The sequence below is a fragment of the Balaenoptera acutorostrata genome, chromosome 15 (assembly GCF_949987535.1).
Source record: "Balaenoptera acutorostrata chromosome 15, mBalAcu1.1, whole genome shotgun sequence".
NCBI lineage: Eukaryota > Metazoa > Chordata > Mammalia > Artiodactyla > Balaenopteridae > Balaenoptera > Balaenoptera acutorostrata.
In genome coordinates, this window is record NC_080078.1 from 13,758,369 (window position 1) to 13,785,769 (window position 27,401).

Consider the following 27,401-nt stretch of genomic DNA (forward strand, 5'->3'; position numbering starts at 1 on the left):
TTTAAATGACACAATAGACCAGATAGATTTAATTGATATTTATAGGACATTCCATCCCAAAACAGCAGATTACACTTTCTTCTCAAGTGCACATGGAACATGCTCCAGGATAGATCACATCTTGGGTCACAAATCAAGCCTTGGTAAATTTAAGAAAATTGAAATCATATCAAGCATCTTTTCCGACCACAACACTGTGAGATTAGAAATCAATTACAGGAAATAAAACCATAAAAAACACAAACATGTGGAGGCAAAACAATACATTCCTAAATAACCAAGAGATCACTGAAGAAATCAAAGAGGAAATCAAAAAATACCTAGAGACAAATGACAATGAAAACACAACGATCCAAAACCTACAGGATGCAGCAAAAGCAGTTCTAAGAGGGAAGTTTATAGCAATACAAGCCTATCACAAGAAACAAGAAAAATCTCAAATAAACAATCTAACCTTACACCTAAAGGAACTAGAGAAAGAAGAACAAACAAAACCCAAAGTTAGTAGAAGGAAAGACATCATAAAGATCAGAGCAGAAATAAATGAAAAAGAAATGAAGGAAACGTTAGCAAAGATCAATATAACTAAAAGCTGGTTCTTTGAGAAGATAAACAAAATTGATAAACCATTAGCCAGACTCATCAAAAAGAGGGAGAGGACACAAATCAATAAAATTAGAAATGAAAAAGGAGAAGTTACGACACCTCAGAAATACAAAGCATCATAAGAGACTACTACAAGCAACTCTATGCCAATAAAATGGACAACCTGGAAGAAATGGACAAATTCTTAGAAAGGTATAACCTTCCAAGACTGAACCAGGAAGAAATAGAAAATATGAAACAACCAATCACAAGTAATGAAATTGAAACTGATTAAAAATCTTCCAACAAACAAAAGTCCAGGACCAGATGGCTTCACAGGTGAATTCTATCAAACATTTAGAGAAGAGCTAACACCCATCCTTCTCAAACTCTCACAAAAAACTGCAGGGGAAGGAACATTCCCAAACTCATTCTACGAGGCCACCATCACCCTGATACCAAAACCAGACAAAGATACTACAAAAAAAGAAAATTACAGACTAATATCACTGATGAATATAGATGCCAAATTCCTCAACAAACTACTAGCAAACAGAATCCAAGAATACATTAAAAGGATCATACACCATGATCAAGTGGGATTTATCCCAGGGATGCAAGGATTCTTCAATGTATGCAAATCAATCAATGTGATACACCATATTAACAAACTGAAGGAGAAAAACCATATGATCATCTCAATAGATGCAGAAAAAGCTTTTGACAAAATTCAACATCCATTTATAATAAAAACTCTCTAGAAAGTGGGCATAGAGGGAACCTACCTCAACATAATAAAGGCCATATACAACAAACCCACAGCAAACATCATAGTCAATGGTGAAAAACTGAAAGCATTTCCTCTAAGATCAGGAACAAGACAAGGATGTCCACTCTCACCACTATTATTCAACATAGTTTTGGAAGTCCTAGCCATGGCAATCAGAGAAGAAAAAGAAATAAAAGGAATCCAAATTGGAAAAGAAGAAATAAAACTGTAACTGTTTGTAGATGACATGATACTATACATAGAAAATCCTAAAGATGCTACCAGAAGACTACTAGAGCTAATCAATAAAGTTGCACGATACAAAATTAATGGACAGAAATCTCTTGCATTCCTATACACTAACAACAAAAGATCAGAAAGAGAAATTAAGGAAACAGTCTCATTCACCATTGCAACAAAAAGAATAAAATACCTAGGAATAAACCTACCTAAGGAGGTAAAAGACCTGTATGCAGAAAACTATAAGACACCGATGAAAGAAGTCAAAGAAGACACAAACAGATGAAGAGATATACCATGTTCTTGCATTGGAAGAATCAATATTGTGAAATGACTGTACTACCCAAAGCAATCTACAGATTCAATGCAATCCCTATCAAATTACCAATGGCATTTTTAACAGAACTAGACAAAAAAAATCTTAAAATTTGTATCGAGACACAAAAGACCCCAAATAGCCAAAGCAATTTTGAGGGAAAAAATCGAAGCTGGAGAAATCAGACTCCCTGACTTCAGACTATACTACAAAGCTACAGTAATCAAGACAATATGGTACTGGCACAAAAACAGAAATATAGATCAATGGAACAGGATAGAAAGCCCAGAGATAAACCCACACACCTATGGTCAACTAATCTGTGACAAAGGAGGCAAGGATATACAATGGAGAAAAGACAGTCTCTTCAGTAAGTGATGCTGGGAAAACTGGACAGCTACATGTGAAAGAATAAAATTAGAACACTCCCTAACACCGTACACACAAATAAACTCAAACTGGATTAACGACCTAAATATAAGACCAGACACTATAAAGCTGTTAGCGGAAAGCATAGGAAGAACACTCTTTGACATAAATGACAGCAGGATCTTTTTTGACCCACCTCCTAGAGTAATGGAAATAAAAACAAAAATAAACAAATGGGACCTAATGAAACGTAAAAGCTTTTTCACAGCAAAGGAAACTATAAACAGGATGAAAAGACAACCCTCAGAAAGGGAGAAAATATTTGAAAACGAATCAACGGACAAAGGGTTAATCTCCAAAATATATAAACAGCTCATGCAGCTCAATATTAAAAAACAAACAACCCAATCCAAAAATAGGCAGAAGACCTAAATAGACATTTCTCCAAAGAAGACACACAGATGGCCAACAGGCACACGAAAAGCTGCTCAACATCACTAATTATTAGAGAAATGCAAATCAAAACTACGATGAGGCATCACCTCAGATCAGTTAGAATGAGGCATCACCTCACATCAGTTAGAATGGGCATCATTAGAAAATCTACAAATAACAAATGCTGGAGAGGGTGTGGAGAAAAGGGAACCCTCTTGCACTGTTGGTGGGACTGTAAATTGATACAGCTACTATGGAGAACAGTATGGAGGTTCCTTAAAAAACTAAAAATAGAATTACCATATGACCCAGCAATCCCACTACTGGGCATATACCCAGAGAAAACCATAATTCAAAAAGACACATGCACCCCAATGTTCACTGCAGCACTGTTTACAATAGCCAGGTCATGGAAGCAACCTAAATGCCCATCAACAGACGAATGGATAAAGAAGATGTGGTACATATATACAATGGAATATTACTCAGCCATAAAAAGGAATGAAATTGGGTCATTTGTAGAGACGTGGATGGATCTATAGACTGTCATACAGAGTGAAGTAAGTCAGAAAGAGGAAAACAAATATCGTATGTTAACATATATATGTGGAACCTAGAAAAATGGTACAAGTGAACTGGTTTGCTGGGCAGAAATAGAGACACAGATGTAGAGAACAAACGTATGGACACCAAGGGAGGAAAGCGTGGTCGGGGGTGGTGGTGGGATGAATTGGGAGATTGGGATTGACACGTATACACTAATATGTATAAAATAGATAACTAATAAGAACCTGCTGTATAAAAAAATTTTTTTTTAAAAGAAAAAAGAGGTATTTAAAGAACTTACAAACAAACAAAAAAAAAAGACTGGCTTGGGGAAAGTGTGACTAAAGCCAGGTAACTCTGTATCTGGATACACAGGCAAGTCAGGGATTTTCCCTTTTAGTTTTTGCTTTTTCAAGTTGTTTGTTTCATTCAGCTTGAATATTGACATTGGCCTAAGTTAATCCCAAGTAAGAGGCAATTCTTTGTACCTTTGTGCATTATTACACTGAAATCAGTCAGGCAAAATCACTGCTCACCACATCCAGTGGGCACTTTCCTTCTCCAGTCCGGCCACATCTGACATTGCTGGCAGCTTCCTTCTTGGCATCTTTCTCCTCCGGAGGCCCTGGCACCTCTGTCTTCTGATTGTCCTTCAGTCGTCCTTTTCCTTGACTTTGTGCTTCAGTTGGGGTCACTCATGGTTCTCACCATCAGGATACACTGGGCAACCTCCTCCACTGTGCACATTCTGGGGACCTCCAAAGCCATCCCCCAAGCTCCACACCTGTGTGTCCTCTGTCTCCTAGTTGCCTACCCAGGGTCCGTCTGAGACCATAAACTCAGTCAGTCCAGTGACTTACTGTTCTCCTTTCATATCTTCTTCGAATAGTGATGATTTTATTTCTTGCTTTCCAATCTGGATACCTTTTTTTTTTCTTGCTTAGTTTTCCTGACTCCTTTATTTCATTAAAAATTTTTTTTTCCTTTTTTAAAGAGAAGTGTAGTCGATTTACAAGATTGTGTTAATTTCTTCTGTACAGCAAAGTGATTCAGTTGTACGTATATATACATTTTTAAAATATTCTTTTCCATTATGGTTTATCATAGGATACTGAATGTAGTTCTCTGTGCTATACAGTAGGACCTTGTTGTTTATCCATTCTGTTTATAACAGCTTCCATCTGCTAACCCCAACCTCCCACTCCATCCTTCCCCTGGCCCCTCCCCCTTGGCAACCACAAGTCTGTTCTCTATGTCCATGAGTCTGTTTCTGTTTCATAAATAGGTTCATTTGTCTGACTCCTTTATTTTAAAAAAAAAGTACTTACTAATAAATACTCGTTATCCTACCATGTCAAGAACAAGAAATTGACCTTTGTGCTTTCCTAAGAGTTGTAAAAGCCTCTTCTGGGGGAGACAGCTAGGTCATCAATGACCCCAGGGAAATATAGGGCTTACCCCAGTGAGGGCACCTGGCAGGGCTATCGTGTGAACCAGGTACTGGGTATAAGGCAAAAATCTGAACAGATGGAATGACGTGTCCTCTGTTTTCTGATTCTGACCTCATCAAGGCATACTGCCTATGTTCAGGAGGAGGTCAGAGCATAAGGATGAAATGAATGACCTCAGCTGGTCCAAGCAGCAGGCGTGGAAAACTAGCACAAACCTAGTCAGCCTCTGGTCAGAACATCTAATTATAGGGAAGAATGGGGACCAGACTCATTCGGATGATCTACCCTCAGCTTTAAGTGTGGTCAGGTTGCAGGAGAGATAGTATAGATAACCCTCAAAGCGTCTGCCTCAAGCCACACCGCTCCCATGTGGACGGTTGGCCATGGTGGATCTATCTCTCTTCCCCATCCTCCTGGAGATCTCCTTTGCCCCCCACCTGTGCTGGATCCCATGCCTCTCTCTTTCTTGGTTTACATACTGATTTTGGTGAAACTCAACATCTAGAAGTTTCTTGAGAAATATTACAAGGAAGATAAAATCTTTTGAGATTATCCATGTCTGAAGAAAGCGTTTTCCTAATCTTCTGTGTGAATGATGGCCTGATTGAGTTAGATATCACCTTCTTTCAGAATATTGATGGGTTTGCTCCATTATCTTCTTTCAGTGTTTTTTAGAAGAAACAAAGGAGTCCTGATTCCTGATCTTTTACATGTTTCTTTCCTTTCTGGAAGCTTGAATCTTCATTTTGTTTGCAGAGTTTGGAAATTCACAATGATGAACCTGGTGTGGGTCATCCAGTGGTTTCAATCTGGAATCTAATGTCAGTTTTTGGAAACTTTCTTGGAATATTTAATTGATAATGCCTCCCCATTTTTTCTCAGTTATCTCTTTCAGCATCTCCCACTGTATTCCATTATTAAACCTCCTAAATTGAACCCCCAATTTTCTTATCTTTTCTCTGCTTGCTTACCTTTCCTTATCTTTTTGCTCTGATATATTTGCTTTCTTCAATTTTATCTCCCTTCCATTCTGTTCAGTTTTTTATATCTGCTATCATGATTCTGCTTCCAGGTCCTCATTTTTATTCTCTGAAATTTCCTTTTTATAGCGTATTATTTTTATTTAATGGAAGCAATATGTTTTCTGATCCCTTGGAGGATATTAATAATGTCTTGTTTTGTTTTTCAGTTTTTTCCCTGTGTATTCTGTTTCCAGAAGGTGCTTTTTTTCTTTGTTATTTAGTTTCTATCTCCCACCTTGGAGGCTTTCTCGCCCCTCCTGCAAGCCTGTTGTCTGCTCATGATTACGTCTTAAGAGCTGATTAGGCAGCCAGGGGCTGGGGGAGGGAAAATGGGGAGTTAGTGTTCAATGGATACAGAGTTTCTGTTGGGAAGATGAAAAAGTTCTGGAGATGGATGATGGCAATGTGCTTGCACTTAATATCACTGAACTGTAAAGTAAAATGGAATATTTCACATTGTTATATATATGTACACACACACACACATACACACACACACACTCTGAGTGCTTGGACTTCCTGGGTTTGACAGCAGAGGGGTCGGACACATCTGTCGATCTGTGAATCCGCTTTCCAGCCTCCCCAGCTTCATGGTTGATGTCTTGTCTTGTGTCTTCTCTGCCCTTGGAAGGTTATGGGTTTTTTTTTTTTTAATCCCTTTATTGTAGTGTTCAGTGACTTTTGTCCAATTCACGAGTTATATTTATTATCTTATCCCAGAAGTTCCATACTCATTTTTAAGAACTTTTAATAGGAATTGATAATTTGTTCTCCAGATATGTGTACTGTCCCATGAAAAGTATACGAAACTATCTCTTTCTCTGTATCCTCATCAATACCAATTCTTATTAATCTTTGTCATCTTTGCTGTTCTAATGAGTGAAAAATGACATATCATTTTTAGATCTGCATTTTTTGAATATTAGTGATATTGAACACTTTTTCATACCTTTGACCGTATTTCTTTTTTAGGGATTTGCCCATTAATGACACTCATTTTTTTTCTATTGGAATATGTATCTTATTGATTTATAAGAACTTTGTATATATTTTAAAACTTTTTACATTCATTTCATAGATATATCTCTCAATGTGAGCTTTCACTTTAATTTGTTTACAGTATTTTTAGACAAGCATAAATTTTACATTTTTATATAATCAAATCCATCAGTCTTTTCCTTTAGTAACATCCTAAGAAAGTTATTCATGATCACTAGAAGGTACAAATATTCATGCATCTTTTCTTATAGGTAAATATTTCTTTTCAAATTAAATTCCAACAGATTACATATTTTTATATCAGGTGTGAGAAAGTTTTAACCTAGAGACCCTTGTCTCAAAGTATGGTTATCTCAATGTATTTAATAATCCATCCTCACCACTTATTTGAAATATCCTGTTTTCGTATGCTGAAATATTTTACATTTGGAAACGTTGAGGCTGAATCACATGAGGACTGAGGGGTTATGAAGGAGGGTAAAGAGGAGGGAGGGGTCCAAGAGGACTCCCAGGGTCCCGGCTCCGGTGACAGGGCAGGGTAGCGCCATCCACTAAGATAAGGAGTACGGTAGGGGTAGGTTTGGGAGAGGGATTGAGTTCCCCTTTTGGATATGTCGAGTCCAGATTCCTGTGGAATTTTACCGTGCCTTCCAAACCGAGGGGTAACTTTAGCCATCAAGTTGAAATAATATTAGAAGCTTCTTCATTTCCACTATTACAATCTTTTTTTTTTTTAAATTAATTAATTTATTTATTTATTTTTGGCTGTGTTGGGTCTTCGTTTCTGTGCGAGAGCTTTCTCCAGTTGCGGCAAGCGGGGGCCACTCTTCATCGCGGTGCGCGGGCCTCTCACTATCGCGGCCTCTCTTGTTGCGGAGCACAGGCTCCAGACGCGCAGGCTCAGTAGTTGTGGCTCACGGGCCCAGTTGCTCCGCGGCATGTGGGATCTTCCCAGACCAGGGCTCGAACCTGTGTCCCCTGCATTGGCAGGCAGATTCTCAACCACTGCGCCACCAGGGAAGCCCCCCTTTTAACTACTTTTGAAAAAGCTTTCTTCCTCTTTTCCTTAAGCAATAGTATGTGGAGGTCTTGGCCAAGTCACCTACCTTTTCTGAGCTTGAGTAAATTGGGGATGATAGTGGCTTTTATGCAGGGTTTAAATTACAAGCTTTTGAGGTAATACTTGTAAAGCACGTAGCACAAGTCCTGGCAGTATAACAAAGGGCGTAACTGTTGAGTGCACTTGTGGTGTTATTTGATTTGCCAGCTCCAGCTTATTCCTCAACATTCTACTTCTGTGTCACTGCCGCTGGGAAGCCCTCCTGGATTTCCCAGATGTGGCTGGGTTGGGGGCCTCTGCTCCCAGGCATCAGTGTGTACTTTGGCACAACACTTAGCTCACTGAATTGCCTCTCTGCACTTGCCCATCTCTAAACTATAAGACCCTTGAGAACAAGAACCATAGTTCCTTCTGTGCTACGTTCCCAGCGCCTTGCACACCAAGTTATAGGAATCGCTGAATACGTTCCTTTAAACTGCATGTGTGCAAAATGTTTTTTTCTACTTCCACTGGCATCATCTAGGGAGTTTTTGTATTTGGCATTGTTGTACATATCTTGGCTTCAACGCTGTAGTTGTTTTGATTTAGGTCCCCCAAACCACCTATCTCCAGTCATCATGATTTGCGTCTCTCGGTGCTCTTGGTGGCTGTAGACTTTGTCACTAATATTTCCCCGTGGAGTAAACACACCTGATCAAGCTCTTCTCTTGGTTGGTGTGTTCAACGGTTGAAAGAAGGATGGCTCAAGTTAGAACTTTTTTCAGTGGAAGGTTCAACCCTCTGGGCTTTCAAAAGGGATTTTGAAGAAGGCATACTGACATTGTTTGCTTTTCTTCTTGGTTTATAATTGCAGAGATAGGAGAGGTCTTGTGTTTCGGGAAGATAACACTTTTCCTGTGTTGTCGAGGCTCTGAGTAAAGTAGCCAAGAGACACCTTGTTATCACACAGCTCCACGCTGGGCCAGGCTTCCTTACTGGAACAGCATCTGCCTCTCCCCCGCTTGTAAAGAGTCTTCCTGATTGGAAATAATATTTGTTTTTGTCCCCAAACAGATCACTGCAATGTGACGGCATTTGCTCTGTGGGTCTGTAATCACAATTAGGTTGTGCATTTATTTACATTCCTCCCTGTGTATTTTAGGCCATGGGGAGGAGAGGAGAAGAAGGAGTGTGTATATTTTTACACAAGAGATAGTGTGAGAACCCCGGCTAAAGCTTCATATGCTAACCGGCTTAAAAAAAGTGATGACAACAAAAAACCTTGTTATTTTGAAATAATTCTAGATTCACAAGAAGTTGCACAAATGTACAAGGGGTCTTATGTGCCCTTCACTTAGTTTCCACCGCTGGTAACATCTTGCTAAACTCTAGTGCATTAATCACAACCTATAAATTGACTGTGGTGCAATCCACAAATTGTATGATCAGAACTTATTCTGATTTCACCAGTTTAACGTGTGTGTGTGTGTGTGTGTGTGTGTGTGTGTGTGTTGGTGTTTCTATACAATTTGATCACAGGTGAGATTCCCACAGTTCAGATACAGAACTGCCCCATCACCGCAAAGCTCCCCCATGCTATCCCTTTATTACCACCCAACTCCCCGTCCCTAACCCCTAACAACCACTAGTCTGTTCATCCTCCCTATAATTTTGTTATTTCAAGAATGTTCTGTAAATTGAAGAATAACCTTTGTGATTGGCTTTTTCCTTCTGCACAGTGTTCCATGGTGTGGGTTTACCAAGTTTGTTTAACCCTTCACCTGTTGAAGGACATTTGGGTTGTTTCAGTTTGAGGTTTTTACAGATAACGGTGCTATGAACATTGGTGTACAGATGTTGGTGTGAAAATAAATTTTCATTTCCTTGGGATAAATGCCCAAGAGCCCCATTACTTGAGTTATGGCAGACACATGTTCCAGCAAACTTCTTTGGTCATTTATTCCATTTATGTGACACCCTCTCTTTAAAAATCTGATTGATTTTTTTATCTTCCAGCCCAGCCTCCAGTGGAGGAAAAGTTTCTGTGTTAGTCTTGGTGACCTTGACTATGATACTCAGGAGAATGGGTTGCATTCCTGCAGAATCAGGAGTAATCCAAAAAGTGTGTTGAAAGTGTTGCCCTGGGATCAGATTTTGAGCTCCCATTAGATAAGACCCAACAATATAAGGTCCTGGAGGGGCTGATACACCCCAGGGATGGGCATGAGGCTGAGCCAAGGGAAAGTGAGACCCAGGCACTCAGACGTTGCCAGGTTTCTCTGTCCCGGGTCTCCACTGTCTCTGAGCCCCTCTGTTCCCCTGTCGGCTTGGGAAGGCTGGCCACCTCCAGTTTTCCAGGCCATCTGGAGGGAAAGATGGCTGCAAAGATGGCCCAAAGTTGACATTGTAATTACAGCTTCAGCCATTGTAGGGAGACAGGACCACCTCTCCAGGGGAATCCCAGGGAAGGGAACTGGTGCTCTAGTTTGGGTCAGATACCCTTCGTTGGACCTGTCAACTGTGGCCAGGAGGGCAGGGTCATGCATAGAACTACCACCCACCAGTAACCATGGAGGAAGTCTTCAGAAATGGAGGGGGCAGGATGGATAGGCCCAGCATGGACCCCAAATGTTGTAACAACATCCACGAGATTCACACTTGGAGTTCCCACAAGTTGGGGAAATAAATGAGGCCTTTGAGAGGGATGTGACACCTGAGTTGGACCATGAGAGATGGTCAGAACTTGGACATGTGGATGGGAGGAAACAGCAGTGGGAGGAAGTAGGCAAACCCGGATCTCAAGGCACAGATGCTTGGGGCACAGAGAGGGAGGCGTGCAATGGGATTTGACATGTAAGAATTGATGGGTGGATTGGAGTTTCAGAGAGAGAGTGTCCCAGTCAGAGATGGGGGATCTTGCTGGGCCACAGGATTGAGCAGGGACAGCTTGACCACGTCCTTTCACAATGCTGAGCAGCCGCAGAGCTGGAGGGATAAAAAAAAAAAAGGCTCCTTGAACAGCCTAGCCCAGGCTGGAGATCAGAGAAGCTGACAGATGAGACAGAGGGAGAGGTGGATCGAGAAAGCCCAGGGGTTGGTGGAAATATCGCCAGGAAGGCCAGACGTGGCCATTTTCACCTTTGTTCCCCAAAGAGTGGTGTTGGAGCTTTAATGTTATTTTCTTTGAAAAGTGAGGTGGATCCTTGAGTTGGCATTGCCAAGAGTACCTTTAGGCCACTTTAGCTGTGAGCTCTGGGCTGCTTGCCGGGCAGAGGCTCTGTGGCCTCAGGCTGTGCTGCAGGGTCTGGGAGGGCCTGTGCCCGGCACCTGCACGCAGTTTGGAACAAATCTTTTCCTTTCCTCTTACCCTTAGGGCAGGATGGCTGCCTTCCGAACCCTGAGGGCCAGGTCCTGCCTGGCCGCTGGCTTCCTTGTCTTACACACCAGATGTCTGGTCTCAAAGGGGCCTGCGAGTGAATGACCCCTGTAGGATGTCAAGAAACCCCGGATTGGGCAGCACAAATGCAGAGGGGCCCTGACACTCCCTTTCCCCTCCTGGGCACGACTCCATGGTGCTAACGGAGCACGCATCTCTGCATCTCCTTGAGTCTTGACCACGCCCTTTGACACTGGGAGATGGTCATTGATATCCATTTTAAAAAAGAAGTTCAAGTTCAGAGAGGGAAGTGCTTTAATCCACGGCAGCACAGCCAGAATTTGCAGGAGCCGGGGCTCCAACTCAGCCATCCTCATCCTGGAACCAGGACTCTGGGGCCTCCTCCCTGGGAACTGTCACCTCCCTCCGTGCTTTCCCGCTTCCTTCCGGTTTAAGACCCCCTCCCCCGCAACCCTCCTGTCCCCTTACCAGATTCATCTCATTGTTTCCCAAGACGTGTCCACTCTCCCTTCAGTATACAGCGACACACGCGATAAAAAATGAGTCATAATTTTAACCTCTATCGAGTGCTTCTGTGTGCCTGGCACTGAGCTAAGCACTTTGCATGCATCCTCTTATTTAATACCCCAAACAGCCCTCTCAGGTAGGGACCATTATTATCCCTGTTAACTGTTCACCCTGACATCATGCAGCAGCTCACGCTGAATGCTCCTGACCAGGTGTGTCACTGCCTCTCGGGTGCCCCCAGGCTCAGTGTAGGAGCACAGTGATACACAAATGCACGTGGCCCCAAGGTACCCTCCCTCCCAGAGACCTTCCCGTTTTCATTCTTTTTCCACCTCAGAACATCCCAGCTCTGTGCACCCCGGGAGTACCTAATCAGTAGGACTTTTTCGAGTCTTCAGTCCGAATGAGTGCCCCGTGTGTGACCGTCGGGTGAGGTGATGGTTTGGGATCTGCAAAGCTGCTGTTCAGCCAGCACGTCCCGGCGTGGCCTTCCAGCTCGCATCTGTTCTGACCGGTCATTGCCTGTCTTTGGCTGTTATATATCTTGATCGTCTTCCCCTGGGCTAGAAGAGACATGTTAGGTTCTGCAAACCTCTTGGACCCTAATAAAAGCTGCTATTTATAGAACATTTTCGTGCTACCTAACACCTTCACCTGCACCATTTTTTGGTGAGCGTGCATAAGCATTTTTCTCTTTGCACAGGACCCATACTGCCTTTGACCTAGGAGAATTCAGGGCTCTGAATACAGAGGTCCCCAAAATACTGGAGAAGGGGAAACTGACCAGATGCTGTACTCTACTTATTCCATTCCCGGCTGCCAACTGCACTTAAAGAAAACTCCAAGAAGTGACCAAGCGCCGCGCTGTGACCCTGTCCTCTCCAGGGTTTCCTGTTTCCTGTGTGCCGTTTTGCTCCCCCCTGAGCCCCCCTAATGACGGTGACTTTGGCTATTTAAAGGAAGAGCATCGCTAGCTTCAGAGCGTTCAGAATCAATATCGCAGTAAATAAGAAACATAATGAAAGAAAAACACACTCCAGGATGCAGACAAATTTTATCGCTTAAATTCACATGTTATTATTAGAATCAGCTGCAAGTACCGGACTTTCAACTGCCTTTTGATGGGGTGAGATAGGGGAACGCTCTTAATTTGGGGGAACAATCTGGAGGCACCCCTAGAGGCATTATGGTGTTTTCCTGTTGGTTTGGGCTCCTTGTATTTATTTTTTTTTTAAGGTGAAATTTAAATGGAAAAAGCGGTGGAGAGGAATTTCTTAACAAAGGAGTTCAAAGCAGAGATGGCTTTCCTTTTCAAAGCCCCTCTCCTGAATGCATAACTCCGTGTGATATATTTAGTTTAACACCTTGGTATTTTGCACCTCACATCTTTTTTCTTGCTTCTTTTCGTCTTTCGCTTTCTTTTCTCCTTGCTTTGATCTCACTATGGAATCACCTTTAAAATGCTTTCATACACAGCAAAAGCATCCCTTTTTAATCTCCCCCATTCTTCCCAAAATTTCTGGCTCTCACCTCACCTCTTTTTCACTCCTGTAGTCAGAAAATGCATTATTTAAGTCCACAAAGCTGAGCGATGCCCGGAGAATGAAACATACAGTATAGACGCCTTCTGGCTTATTTCGTCTTGGGTTTTTACACACTCACCAGGTCCATGCAATGGAGCGGTGGGCGTGGCAGCGGAGGGGAGGGGCGTGGCTCCTATGTCACTGCTGTCCCTTCAGAGTTTAGTGGGGTTGTCTGGAGGAGTTTGAAGTTCAGCTGGCTCTCCTAACTACCCCCTCCCTTGGAGCCTCTCCGTCAGCCAGGGGGGCTTCTTCTCTGGAGAGGGCCAACCACTGTCAGTGGATGGATGGCTGGAAAGGTGTGCCCAGAGCAGAAGCATGGGGGCTTCAGAGTTACAGAGAGAGCCAGTTCCTGGGCAAGCCTGAGTCAGGCCTCGACTTCCCACGTTCGAGTCTCAGTTCCGCATGAGCAGATGAACGACTTCAGTTTTCATGGCCTCGCATCCGCAGGAATCAGGCAGAATGACAAGGAGGGCAGGCACGCCGCTTATGAACTGTGTGACTTTCAGCCGAGTGCTTACCCTCTCTGGGCCTCAGTTTCTTTCTCCATAAAATGGGGATCATAATACCCCTTACCTCACAGAGTGCTAACGAGGGTAGAAAGAGTTGCCAGAGGTAAAGCAGTTACAACAGAATATCCTTAATTAGGATTCAGTAAATGTGAAAGCAAAACTCGAGGAATGTTACGAGTTTGCAAGAGAGATCATTCTCGAGTTAAATACGAGAGGGGAACTCATCTGAGTAGTATTTTGGTGCATTTCATGATGAGCTGACATTTTTAGTCAGCTTGGCTAGCAATTTGGGGATATCAGTATTTTATTATAGATACAGACAAACATAGTATTTGAAATGTTCGGAAAGGAGTGATTGTCAGCCAAAAAGCAATTTTGCATCCAAGAAGCCCGCCTCACAGGGTGTACTCACCTTGAAGCTAAGGAAGCTCATGATTGGGGCCCCTCACTTGTGTGGAGGCGGCAGGGGGTAGGGAGCCTATCAGTGGTTCACAGGCCCGTGGGTTTTTGTAAAATTTACCAAAGAGAGATTTTTTTTTTCTTTTTCTTAAAGGAGATCCTTCAGATTATATAAACTTCAGGTCCTTCAAAGCCCAGATTCGTTTCTGGGACTTAACTAACTCCACCTGACAGATAGAAACCCACATATTGCATGAGGTTTCTCCCCCTTCCCTTTTTTAATTAAAAAAACATTAATTAAAAAAATGCATTATTGATCTTTGGCCACTTTTACGCCTTTAGTTTTGGTTAGTTATTTGAGGCATAAAGATATTCTCAGGCATACCTGAAAATCCAGGTGTTCTAAATCTATTTTTTGTTTTCTTTCGGTGGTATCATGGCTGATTCACATATTAAAAAAAAAAAAATCTCAAAAAAAAGGCACTGCAGAAATGTAGGGCATCATGCCTAACGACTGCGCTGAATCTGTGTGAAGGACCGTGTTTTTTCCGTCTGCTGACTTAAAGCCCCCAAGTATGGTGAGCTGGAAGTTTCCATCAGGGATGGGGAGAAAGGCTGGTGTCAGGGGGACACTGGGGGTGTGAACACAGATCCAAGGGTTGGATCCTCCCCTCTGAGAGGCTAGAACCCCCTTTAATGAGTCTGGAGGGGCTTTGCGAATAAGCTTCCAGTCAACCAAATTACCAGAATGGGGATCAGAAAAGCTAATGGGCAGGAGAGCAAGGAATCAGACCTTCAGTAAGGCCTAGGGATTTAAATTCACACTCAAAAAAAATACGTCACCCCCTGCCCCTTCAAAATCGACCAGGGCTTACAGATACAAAAGGCCCCATCTTGTATGATTCTTCTGTTTTTATGAAATATCCAGAAGAGGCAAATTCATAGAGATGGAAAGCAGATTAGTGGTCGCCAGGGGCTGCGGGGAGGGCAGGACATGGAGAGGGACTGCTTAATGGGTGTGAGGTTTCCTTTGGGGGTGATGAGAAGTTCTGAAACTAGATCGCAGTGAAGGTTGCACCACATTGTGAATGCACTTAATGCCATTGTACACTTTAAAATGGTCAAAAAGGTTAACTTTATGTGTATCTAACCATGGTAAAAACAATGAAAGAAAAATCAGGCGGTGCTTTTGAGAAGTTCTGGGTTTGTGGGAGAATCATCTGGAGTGCTGGTCAACCCCACCGAAGCCCACTGAATTAGAACTGCCTAGGGCAGCCCGGGAACCTGCGTCACCTGCCAGGTGATTCCTAGGTAGAGCGGAATCTCACCTTCTGAGGGACACTGGCTTTGAGGCAGGCGGTTTTGTTGTTTTTTAATTGGAACATGCCATATGGGCTGTTTTCTCATCCCAGCTGTCACAACCCATGCATCCCCAGCGAGCAGCATGCCCACACCTCGGCAGCTGCTGGCAGGGAGAAGTGTTGGTTCTAAGTGGCTGTGATGGTGATCGTGGCACGGATGGCAGCAGAAGCAGTGTTGGTAGAATTGTACCACTTGTCATTGTAATAGACTGTGGGAGTGAGAGCAGAAGCCGGGAACATCAGGGGTCCTTGTCAAGGGACTAATGGTGAGGTTGCTCTCTTGGGGGTGGGGTGGGGGGGGCAGCCATCAGGATCCCAGTTTTGGAAATGGCAAGACAAACCCTCACCTTGTAGACTGAGGTCACCTCCAAGAGGTTCTTCCATCTTTCAGACAAGGCGGAACAAGAAGGCCCAGGCAGTGGGAAAAGCAGAGACAGGCGGTGGCCAACACTGGGATTCTGGAACGTCTGCTCAGTTCGGATGAGACCTATTCTGTGCACAGGGGTTGATTTATCACAGGTGGGGTTGGATAGGGGGTCAGCTCTAAGTCAGAGCTACTCCAAGGGCATTCACCAGAACAGCAGCGGCAGCCTCATGGAGCTTGTTAGAAATGCAAGTTCTTGGGCCACACCCCAGACCTACTGGTGATTTTCACGCAGGTTAAAGTTTGAGAAACACCATCTAAACTTAGACTGATTATCTTGAGTCTCCATACCTTGGGGAGAATTACAACGTTCAGTAAGTCTCATCAGTAAGAGTTGATAACTTGCGGGTTAAGAGGTACAGATGGGGCCCAACCCCGGACGGTGTGGCCACTTCCAAGCCCACATCTGTGTGGTACCCAGGTTCATGCACTACTTTTGGGAGCAGGTGGAGATGTCTTCTATGTTCACACTTTTTTCTGAGCAGGGTTTAGAGACAAGAGACTAGACTGATGTTTTATTCTCTAATATCACTGAAATTGTGGGATCTGTATATAGTTCTCACTGTTTGTAACTTTCTTGTTGTCGATGTCTACTCCTTAAGCCTGGGTGACAGACGGTCCTTTTTTTGTTAAGGAGCAGATATATCTCCCTTCTGGTCCCTACCGATCATGGGCAGTGGTTGCCTTTCCCCTCTTGACCCTCAAGTGCTACTTACCAAAACCTTAAGAAACACAAGCATTCCCACATGGCTCTAGACCAATTTAGTATTGGATTTGATAACATTGGTAGGTAAACATTTATTTTTGCAGAAGTGAGTTTTTATTTTCTTCTCTGAGTCTGCCGGTGAGAAAAATCCTATGTAAAATGTTTTTCTTACTGTTGTTAAAATGTCCAGGAATGGTTTCATCTGTTAAGGATGATAAAGGATCTTAGGTGATGGGTGTGACATTTCTTACCGCTGTCAGGTTGAGGTTTTGTTTCCTTCCATGGTGAGCCTGGGGGCCTTGTTTTTATTCAGTTAACTTGTGGGCTTTTCTCACTTTAAAGCAACTTTGAAATCTCAACACCCCAATGCCCTCAGGCTGTCACAACTCTGTTCCACCAGGACCAGCCTTTCTGGAAATCTCTCCTGAGCTGTCCTACTCATCCACTTCTCCCTCAGCTAACCCTGTCCCTGAAGGGCCCAGCTGCATCCAGAAGGGAATTCTTTTTTCTCACTGTTCCCATCAGGAAGCTACTGTTTGTCTAGATCAGTGGCCTGTTCTCAGCTCTCATTTTCTCTAACTCATTTGACTTCCTTGACATTGGATGTTGAATAACTCTTTGAGAACAGGGATTGTGTCATTTTCAACCATGTAGGCGCTCTATAAATATTTATGAAATGAATGCGCAGATTCTTCTTTTGGAAACTCTACGCTTGATATGATTCTGCCCCTGTGATGCTGTTTCTAGCCTGTCTTGTCCTCTAGCTCTGCTTCCTGCCTCCTGAATGCACACGTTTCCCAAAGTGGGGTTCTAAGACTTCTTCTGGAACTCTCACTCCCTCCTGTGCCATCGTCTCTCCCCACCATGTCCCTGACACTCTGTGCCCTGTCTTCTCACTCTGGACCGTTATCCTGGTTCAGCAGTCAGCCCCCGAAGGTCTGCTAGCCGCTCAACCTGTCCCCAGGTGAACCCATCAACTTCTGCTTCTCTTCTTTTCCTCTTTTCTGATTAATGGCATTTTCCCGGTCTCCCAGACACTAGTGACTCTGTCACCTCAGCAGATCCAGTTCCACACCTGTGTTTTGCTGTGTGCTTGTGTATTCTGGAATAGTGAGAGCACACGTCCAAACCTGCTGATTAACTCAGATACGACCTTCTCCTTGGACACCCCCAGCCAAAATCATTTCTCCCTTTGTGACCCTTCCCCCCACCCTCCATCACACTTTCCCTCTATGACCATTTTTCTTTGGCCCTTAGCTCCTCAATATTGGAATTTTTTGAACATGTCTCATCTCCTTGCCCAGATTGTAAGCATCTCAAGGGAGTGCTTGTGTCCAAATTGATTTTAAATCCAGGCGGGGGCACAACTCAATACCTTATTGGGTCCAGAATCACATACAGGGACTGGGAAATGAAGCCTTCTCAGTGTCTCTTGTTCTTGAGCCCTGCTAGTCGGATGCTGGCATCTCCCTTCGTGTTCCCATGAAAGACCCCAGGGCGTCACTTCAATTGTGTCTGGAACAATGTGTCACTGAATCTTGAAAGATCGAGGCTGGTGACTACTGCTATAAAATGATAGTGCCTGGAGTTTAAAATGATATTGACTAGCTAGAAAGATGTGCTGCTGTTCATGGGGTATTATAAAACGGATCAATATGAATAATATTAATAGACCAATTAGTATTAGAAATAAGATTTTGAATGCATGTCAAGGGCTTTATATGTAAATCTTATTTATTCTTAGCAACCATAGGCTAGTACCAAATGATGAGGCATTATCCTTTTATCCCTTTAGACTTTTCAAAACACTTTAATATTCATATCCCACTAGCCTGGAGATGTTGAAGGGCAGTCAGTGGTAGCAAACCTCACTCTTTTTTGCCAAACTTGTAAATGCCTGTTTATCTCTCTCCTCTGAAGTCTCAGTCACAATCGCTGAACAGATGTGGAGAGCACTTGATACTTAGACATGGTGACTGGCTTGGCTGGGAGCTGACATCCAGTTACAGGGCAGAGCCACCTCAGGGTCCCAGGTCGCCTGGCAGCTGAAGGTCAACCATGCCTGCAGGTCCCTGTTGTGGCGCCTGGCACTCAGCGCCCAGAAAGTTCTCCCTGAACTTATACAGAGATTCTTGAGATTCCTGCCATCCCAGGCCAACCCTAGAGGGTGAGCAGGATTCCCACCGTATTATTCTGTGGGTCCATTGCCCAGTCCATTGCCTTCCATGGTCTGTCCCTCATCCCCTGCCCACCCACCCAGCACTCGAGGGGAGTAAATGAAAAACCAAGCAAGCGTGGCCCGCCCAACCTTCTTGCTAGCATTCTTGTGCCAAGAAATTTAACGAACAGATGGGAAAATGCAGCCAACATTCAGTCAGGAGATGGTCTCTAAAAGCTGAAAATTCTTTGGGCCACCCCAGTCCCATGTACCTGGCTGAGTGAAGAATTCGACGGTCCCCACAGCCTGGCTTCTGCACCAGGCCCCTCACGGGCTCTGGGATGATGGCAAAGATGATATAGCAAACCTGGCAAAAAGGCGAACAATAGATAACTTACTGAGTGTGTAATGCTACCTGCCAAGCATTCAAACTCAGTGGTTCTCAAAGTGTGGTTCCCCATACCAGAGCATGGGTGCCCCAGCCTAGACCTTCTGAAAATGAACCTGTGGGCGAGGGGCCCAGCAATCCATTTCAGCCCCTCCAGTTGATGCTGTTGGTGGCCTCCAGTTTGAGAACCAGAGTTCTGGTTTACAGGCCTATGTTTCCATCTTGGACATGGCTTCCTCAGGCTCCCTGGGCTGCTTTGACATAGTGCCCTAAACCTATATTGAGGGAAAGAGGGAAAATAATTACTAACATCAGCTACTCCGTGTTGAGCATTTGCACTGTGCCAGGGATAATTCTGAGCATTCTTGAATTTATTAACATCTGTAATCCTCACCGCAACCCTGTGGTGTCCATACTATTGCTGTCGGCCCTCAGTATCCCTGGATGTGAAACCTGCAGGTACAGATGACCTACTGTAAGGCACTTGAGCATCTGTGGATTTGGTATCCCTGGGGGTCCTGGAACCTGCACATACTGAGGGATGGCTGTATTATCATCCCCCTTCGGTAGATGAGGGAACTGAGGCACACATTGACTGGCTAAATTGCCCAGGGTCACTCAGGTAGTAAAAGGTAGCACAGAGTTCTGAACCCAAGGCAGTCTGAGTCCAGTCTGAACACCCAACCACCTTGTACCTCATTAGAGTTTCTGCCCCTTCTCCACCCAGGTTCTTTTTTTTTTCTGCTTTCCAAACTATATTCCTCCCTGTATTAGTTTGCTAGGGCTGCTATAGCAAAGTACCACAGACTGGGTGACTTAAACAACAAAATTTATTTTCTCACTTTTCTGGAGGCTGGAAGTCCAAGATCAAGGTGTTGGCAGGGTTGGTTTTTCCTGAGGCCTCTGTCCTTGGTTTGCAGTCGGCCGCCATCTCCCTGTGTCCTTGTATGGTCCTTCCTCTGTGAGCGTGCTCCTGGGGGCTGTGTGTGTGTTCACGTCTCTTCTTCTTAGGGACACTGCTCAGGTTGGATTAAGACCTACCCTGAGGACCTCATTTTAACTTAATCACCTCTTTAAAGGCCCTATCTCCAAATATGGTCATATTCTGAGTTACTGGGTATTAGGGCTTTAACAGATGAATTTTGGGGCGGGGTACACAATTCAGCCCATAACACTCCTGTTCCCCCACCATCCATGCCTTTGGCTGACAGGAACTACGTCATGTCTCTGTACCCTTGGGGACTCTTTCACTCCCATCCATCTAAACCCCCCATCTTCTGTACTTGTTCCTGGGTCACATGGCTGCATCGTTCCCAGGGACAACAGCCATGACCTAGAGAGGGCAGCCTCTACGTGCGCTGCAAATATATGGCTTTAATTTGCCAAACATTGCTGTGTATAACTAGGAAGTGAGGGGTCTGCACAATGTGTGTAAATACAGCCTTGTGGGTTTTTCTAGAGCAAGGTCAGAGGTGACGATGTCTCCAAAAGTATTGTCTGTGGACCACTCACATCTGAGTCAGCTGGGCTGCTTCTGGACCCCTGAGGCTCTCCAAGGACGCATCCTTGGAGTGTGCATATCTCAGAATCCCCTCTCTGTCAACCCTTCCCTGTCCATCCTTTGACACCTGCTGATTTTCCCCCATTTTTACTGAGATATAATTGACATACAGCACTGCCTAAGTTTAGGGGGTGCAGCATAATGATTGACTGACATATACTGTGAAGTGATTACCACAATCAGTTTAGTTAATATCCTCATCTCATATAGATATAAAAAAACAAAAATTTAAAAAAATGTTTTTTTCCTTGTGATGAGACAGTGATTCTCAAGTACACAAAGGTATCCCTTTACGTCTGTGGAATTAGACACATGTGGCCCATGTTTCAGCTCTTCTGTTCCTAGGTTGTGACCTTGGGACAGGTTAGTCTCCCTAAGACTGTTCTTAATTTGCAATGTGGAATTCATCTAGTTAATTAATGGGATTAATCTAGCAACCACCTAGGGTGGCTGTAAGGATTAAATTAGATCATATAGATCACGCACTTTGTACCACCTGCTGGTGGCAGGAGGCAGTGTTCAAGCCCTGATGGCCTTCCTTTCACCATCACGGTAGCGTTTCTACTGCTGAGCAAAGATTTCTTTCACATCCTGTGACCAAAGCACAAACCCTGTAATGTTGCATCTAGGGTGTGACTCTGGGTCTGGACCTCCCAGAACACATTCTGTGAGAACCAGCGTATGTGCAGATGGAAAAACCCATATAAAGTTGGTAAACAAGACCCAGGGGACAGTGGGGGCACAGGAATGCTGGCCAAGGAAGGAGGGAGGGTCAGAAAGAAATCCCAAAGGACATCAGTCAGAGATGTCTCCTGAATCACTGGGACCGAGTTGACTTTTCTACTAAAATGACTAACACGCAAAATTTTCTGCAATCTCTGAACTAAGTGAAGATCTGTCGGCCTCACAGTGGGTTGGATGCACATTTAACACGTTTGCGGACCTTCCTGTGTTTTGTCGTTTGTAGAGGAGCTGAAGGCCCCTTTGGAGGATTATGTCCACAAACGCTACCCTGGGCTGGTGAAGGTGGTGAGAAATCGAAAAAGAGAGGGCCTGATCCGAGCTCGCATCGAGGGTTGGAAGGTGGCCACCGGCCAGGTCACCGGCTTCTTTGATGCCCACGTGGAGTTCACCGCTGGCTGGTAGGTCATAAGCTGAAACCTAGAAGCACTCGGGGCTTGCAGCATGGTCAGGAGGGCTGGAGTCTGGGAGGTGGGGCACTTTGGCCGTTTCCTCTGGGGCCCTGGCAAGAATGGAGAAGGGGTGGTTGGGAAGAAGGTGAGACCATAGTTTGGAATAAAACTGGGAAGCGGGAGAAATATGTCTGCTGTCTACTCTGTCGTCATCATCCATCATCATCACCATCGTCAAAATTCCCGGTGAAAATGATGTATTAGTTGGACAGAACTCAAGATGATCCTTGCTAAGGAGACAAGACAGTTCTATTCCTATTGTTCTCTTTTGCTGCTTTGCTCGTTTCCATTTCTGGGGAGGATGGTTGACTGTTACTATGACAAAAAGAGATTCAGTTATAATTTTACCTACTCAGGCAAAGCTTCCCAGAATTTATGGGATCGTGACTTCCCTGGCAGTCCAGTGGTTAAGACTCCGCGCTTCCAATGCAAGGGGTGAGGGCACGATCCCTGGTTGGGGAACTAAGATCCTGCATACCGTGTGGCCAAAAAAAAAAAAAAAAATTTATGGGATCATCTTTAACATCATTTGGAGGAAGGGAAGGGTTTCTCTCTGCCGATGTGGCCCCTCATGTTTTTCCAGGTGAAAAGAACAATATGAGAGAAATCGATGAGCACACAGGGAGTAGATTTTGGATGTAAGAGAGTGAAGCGTCAAAAATGCCCAAATCAGTCAATGAGCATGTTAAAATTAGGTTAGAGCTTTACAGTTATATGATTATTTCTAACTAACCAATGATAAATCAAGTCAGAGGTTAAACCCCTGTGCCAGGATTGCTTAATTAGTAAGAAGCAGAGTCTTTAATTTCATTAATAATGTTTATTTACACTCAATGATACCATCTTAAATAAGTTCACGGTACCATATTTGAAGAGCCAATATCCCATCACTAATTATGCCTTAAAATGTCTATTCTGCATTTGAAACAAACTTTAGAATCCTTTTTTTTTTTTTTTAAAGGAATTCCTTTTATTTTTATTATTTATTTATTTATTTAGTTAGTTTTGGCTGTGTTGGGTCTTCTTTTCTGTGCGAGGGCTTTCTCTAGTTGCGGCGAGCGGGGGCCACTCCTCATTGCGGTGCGCAGGCCTCTCACTGTCGCGGCCTCTTGTTGCAGAGCACAGGCTCCAGACGCGCAGGCTCAGTAGTTGTGGCTCACGGGCGTAGCCGCTCCGCGGCATGTGGGATCCTCCCAGACCAGGGCTCGAATCCGTGTCCCCTGCACTGGCAGGCAGACCCTCAACCACTGCGCCACCAGGGAAGCCCTAGAGTCCTTTTAATGGCCAGAGAAAAGGATGGTTATGCACATGACCACACAGAGGTTTGGAACGTGGGGTCACCGTTAACACTGGTCCTTTCGCTTGCACACAGGCATCTGTTGCCATCTCAGACGCCAGTTTTCTTCCTTGCTTTATCTGCCACCATCAGACCCTGATACACACAGCTGTAGGAGTGCAGCCCTGACCTCCCCTGAGCCTCACCACTGTGTACCTCTCATAATCATTCTCAAAGTGTGGTCCCCAGACCAGCAGCGGCAGCGTCACCTGGGAACTTGTTAGAGATGCAGATTCTTGGGCTCCACCCAGACCTATGACATCAGAAGCTCTGGGGATGGGGCCCAGTAAGCTGCTTTAACCAGGAGACTCTGCTGCTCACTCAAGTTTGGGAACCCTTGAGCTAGAAGCCTGCTGAACAGATACCCTTGAATGTTGCATTGGAGCCTCAGCCTTGCCCTGTCTCACCTTTTCCTCCATATCATTCCCTCCTCATTTCTTTCCTGTCAGAACTGTTGGTACCACCCATGTCCCCGTCACTTGATTCTTCTCTTCCCATCGTGTTACTCATCCAAGCCACCTCCAGCTTTAGCTGGTTTTTCCTCTGTTTCTCATGTCTACCTTTTCCTCTCCGTTTTGACCTCCATGTTCCCGGCTCAGACCTTCGTTATCTTTCACTTAAACTAACTGACAGATATTTGCTGGATGATGACCACGTCCCAAAGACCACTCTAGGCTGTGATTTGGGCGACTGCCCGATTGGGTTTGCCTAGTGCTGAGGGGTTTCCCAAAATGCAAGACTTTCAGTAGTAAAATCAGAACGGTCTTGGGCAAAGAGGACAGTTGGTCGCTCAACTGGGGTTCAGAATCTGGTGAGATTTGGTATCCGCCCTCCAGGAGCCTATAGTCTAATTTTGACTGATGTCTGTGATCCAGTCTTAGCCCTTCAGACTCATTTTCCAGACTTCCAACAGAGGGGTGTGTGTCCTCATGGCAGATAGACAGTGTGTCTCAACTCTCACTAGGTCACTGCAGTAACGATCTCTGTCCCGTCCACGTGGCAGATCCGCTGCGGGTTGTCTGTCTGTGGCTCTGCTCCATACGACCTCTGCGTCCCAAGACCCAAGGAGCACCCCTACCTAGGATGTACCATTTTTGTAGCTCAGGGAAAAGGATAACAGTTTCTGCTCAGATGTGACATGGTCACACCTTCTGTTGGCCAAAGTAGGTCCAAGCTAAACATTAATTGGGGTTGAGGGAGGGAGAGTGTGTCCCCCTGCAGGGAAACACCGCAGGCCTCGGGGTCATCAGCGGGATGTCCCGAGGGAGGGGAGCAAATCACTGGGAACAGTTGTATGCTCTGTCACAGACTGGGAGAGCGAACTCCTCAGCTTCAGAAGCATGACTTGAACCAAGGTCTTCTGCCCGACACTCAGGAACTTTCCCCACACAGTGATGGCCGAGCTGAATGCTTCTACCTGCAGGGCACCAGACCAGCCTAGGGGAAGGGTGGCCCATCCAAGAAGGCTGTGGAGCTTAGGGGCTGGGCCTGAAGCCAGGCCATCCGGGTTAGAGACCTGGTTCTACCTCCAGCTGGCTGTGTGGGCTGGGGCATAACCTCCGTGGGCCTCAGTTTCCTCATGTGTTAAAATGATGATCATAGTATTTGCCTCATATGATTGTTGTGAGAGTTAGATTAGTCAGCTCATCCAAAATGTTGGGAATGGTGCCTGGCAAGTAGTAAGTGCTTGATAAACATCAGCTATCATGAGCTTCTAAGAAAAACGTGTGTTCAAAGATCAGCAAAGACAGCGTGTTATCAGGGTGACTTGAATATGATGGAGAAGACGCTCTAAGAGGTGAGAGGATGGAGAGAGGCTTCTACTGGGGGAAGTTAAGGCAGGCTTCTTGGAAGAGGTGGCACTTGATTAGAGAAGCTTGTGTGGGTGGCTAGATTTCCTGCCTGGGCACGAGGGCACTCCTGGAGGAGAATAGCATGAGTGAGGAGTTGGAGGGGGGCGGAGCTCCGAAGCACGTCTAGAAACCAGGGAAAGTCAGTCCCATTTGGCATCAGTCTCTAAGGTGTGTGCAAAAGTATCGGAGGCAGTAAATGGCCCAGGGTATATTTTATTGCTCGTTTGAAATAGAAACATGAGGTGTGCCAACAGGTAATTCAGTAGCTGCAAATGAAAAGGGATGGAACGGAGGCCGAGCGTTCTCATTATTCTTCGAAATAATGCAGACGAATGGGACTTTCACTTGATTCCTTTCCAAAGCCTGCGCCCTGTTCTAAGCAGGGAGATGAATGCCCTGGTTTATGAGAGCCATCTTCTCGTTCTCGAATATGGGAAATGATCCCTTCCTACATCTACGTCGGAGACGCGCTCTGGCAGGGGTGCCTGGCCATCTGCTTTCTCCTAAGCTGGCAGGGCTGTACCTTAAACCCCAGAGCCAGGTCCCTGCCTGTCGCCTGCTGCAGCCCTGAGCGGGCGGGCTAGCTGAGCGGCAGGATCCTGCCTGCCTTTGCATTCAGTTAGTTCCTGCCTGCCATCCCTAACCCAGCCAATTAGATCCCTTTTAAGAAATCAATTAAATAATCAGTTAAAACAACTGAAATAGTCACACGCACAAAGAAGCTAGTGAAAGGCTTATTGAAACCAGGCCATCAAGGGCAGAAGTGACCTATTTGGGGAAAAGGCAATTCAGCTCCAGCAGAAAAAAAAAAAACCAGAGGCATCGGCCAGTGCCTGAGGGGAAACTGAAAACACTGTACAAAACTGTAGGGAAATGCAAACCCTATCAGGAGGGCCTCGATAGGACGGCTCACGCTTTTTTATTCTTCCTCGTATCTGTCTAAGCTTTGGCGTAGACACTGTTGGTATAAAAGACAGGCCATACTTTCTGGGGCAGAAGCCCTCGTGTTGTGAGTTCCGGCTTCAGGCCTTTCATGCCAACGCAGGCAGCACTGTGGGAACGCCGCAGGGGTGAGGGCATGAGCTGCACGTCACGGGGCTCCTTCAAAGCCACCAGATCCAGCTGGAGCCGCCACTTGGGAGCCCAGTTTCCCTCTGAGTTCCAGCCTGCCGAAAGCCCAGCCTTTAGCTGCGACGCTTCTATTCATTGTCTGTGGTCTTGGGGTCTGGGCCGGTGGAGGTGTGGGTGAGCCTCAGGTGAAAGGTTTTATTTCTGCTTCTCTGTGTTTCAGGGCCGAGCCGGTTCTCTCGCGGATACAGGAGAACCGGAAGCGGGTGATCCTCCCCTCCATCGACAACATCAAACAGGACACCTTCGAGGTGCAGCGATATGAGAACTCGGCCCACGGGTACAGCTGGGAGCTGTGGTGCATGTACATCAGCCCCCCGAAAGACTGGTGGGACGCCGGAGACCCTTCCCTTCCCATCAGGTCTGTGCCAAGCACGCGCTCCAGTGGCCTTTTCATCCCCAGATCCCAGGGGAGAGAGGACCCCACCCACCTGGGGAGGGGAGAAGGGAGGGAGGCTGGAGGAGACCACTTGGGGATGGAGCTGCAGTGTGGAAATAGCTGCTTTAGGAATTTGGGGTGTCTTCCCACTGAAGTTTTCTTGCTGAAAGGGGACGCTGCATTTTGCTTCTTTCGCTAAAAATTTTCCAGTGCAGCTTATCAAACAGCAGTCCTGAAGGATGGAAATTGATAGGGCGGCTCACACTTTTTTTTATTCTTCCTCATATCTGTTGAACTGTGTTCAGGAGCTTTTAAGTGTGAAGTTTGAAAGGTATGAATTCCTGGGACTTTTTCATAGTTGGATGCTTTACAATCGCCGTGATGCAGGAGGACGTAGAAAAGGACAATATTTGTGTGGTACCTGGGGTAACCCAGGGCCTTTGGGCAGCTCTGTATGATTTTTGCCCCAGGCCCCACCCAGCATCCCCTGGAGGCAAGGAGATAGATCCCTCGTGTTGTACCAGTTGGGAAGCTCAAATATAAAGGATGGGGAATGAAGCAGGTGGATTTTGATGTCGTATTCGTTACCTGTGGCCTCTGTAACAAATTACCACAAATTCAGGGGCTTAAAGCACAGAAATTTATTCTCTTACTTTCTAAAGGTACTGCAGTAATCTGAAGTGAGCCTTAGAGAGCTAAACGCAGGGTGTCTACAGGGCTGGGTCCTTCTGGAGGCTGGAGGGGAGAA

General features: G+C 45.1%; 1 protein-coding gene across 3 annotated transcripts in view; it reads left to right on the plus strand.

Annotated features, from left to right (window-relative positions):
* Positions 1-27,401, plus strand: part of GALNT17 (polypeptide N-acetylgalactosaminyltransferase 17) — a 482,627-nt gene that overhangs the window by 235,963 nt on the left and 219,263 nt on the right. For all 3 annotated transcript variants that reach the window (XM_057529210.1, XM_057529212.1, XM_057529211.1), the window contains exons 4-5: positions 21,732-21,906; positions 26,438-26,635. In XM_057529210.1, coding sequence (XP_057385193.1) covers positions 21,732-21,906; positions 26,438-26,635 — 373 coding nt within the window. The remainder of the gene's footprint in view (positions 1-21,731; positions 21,907-26,437; positions 26,636-27,401) is intronic.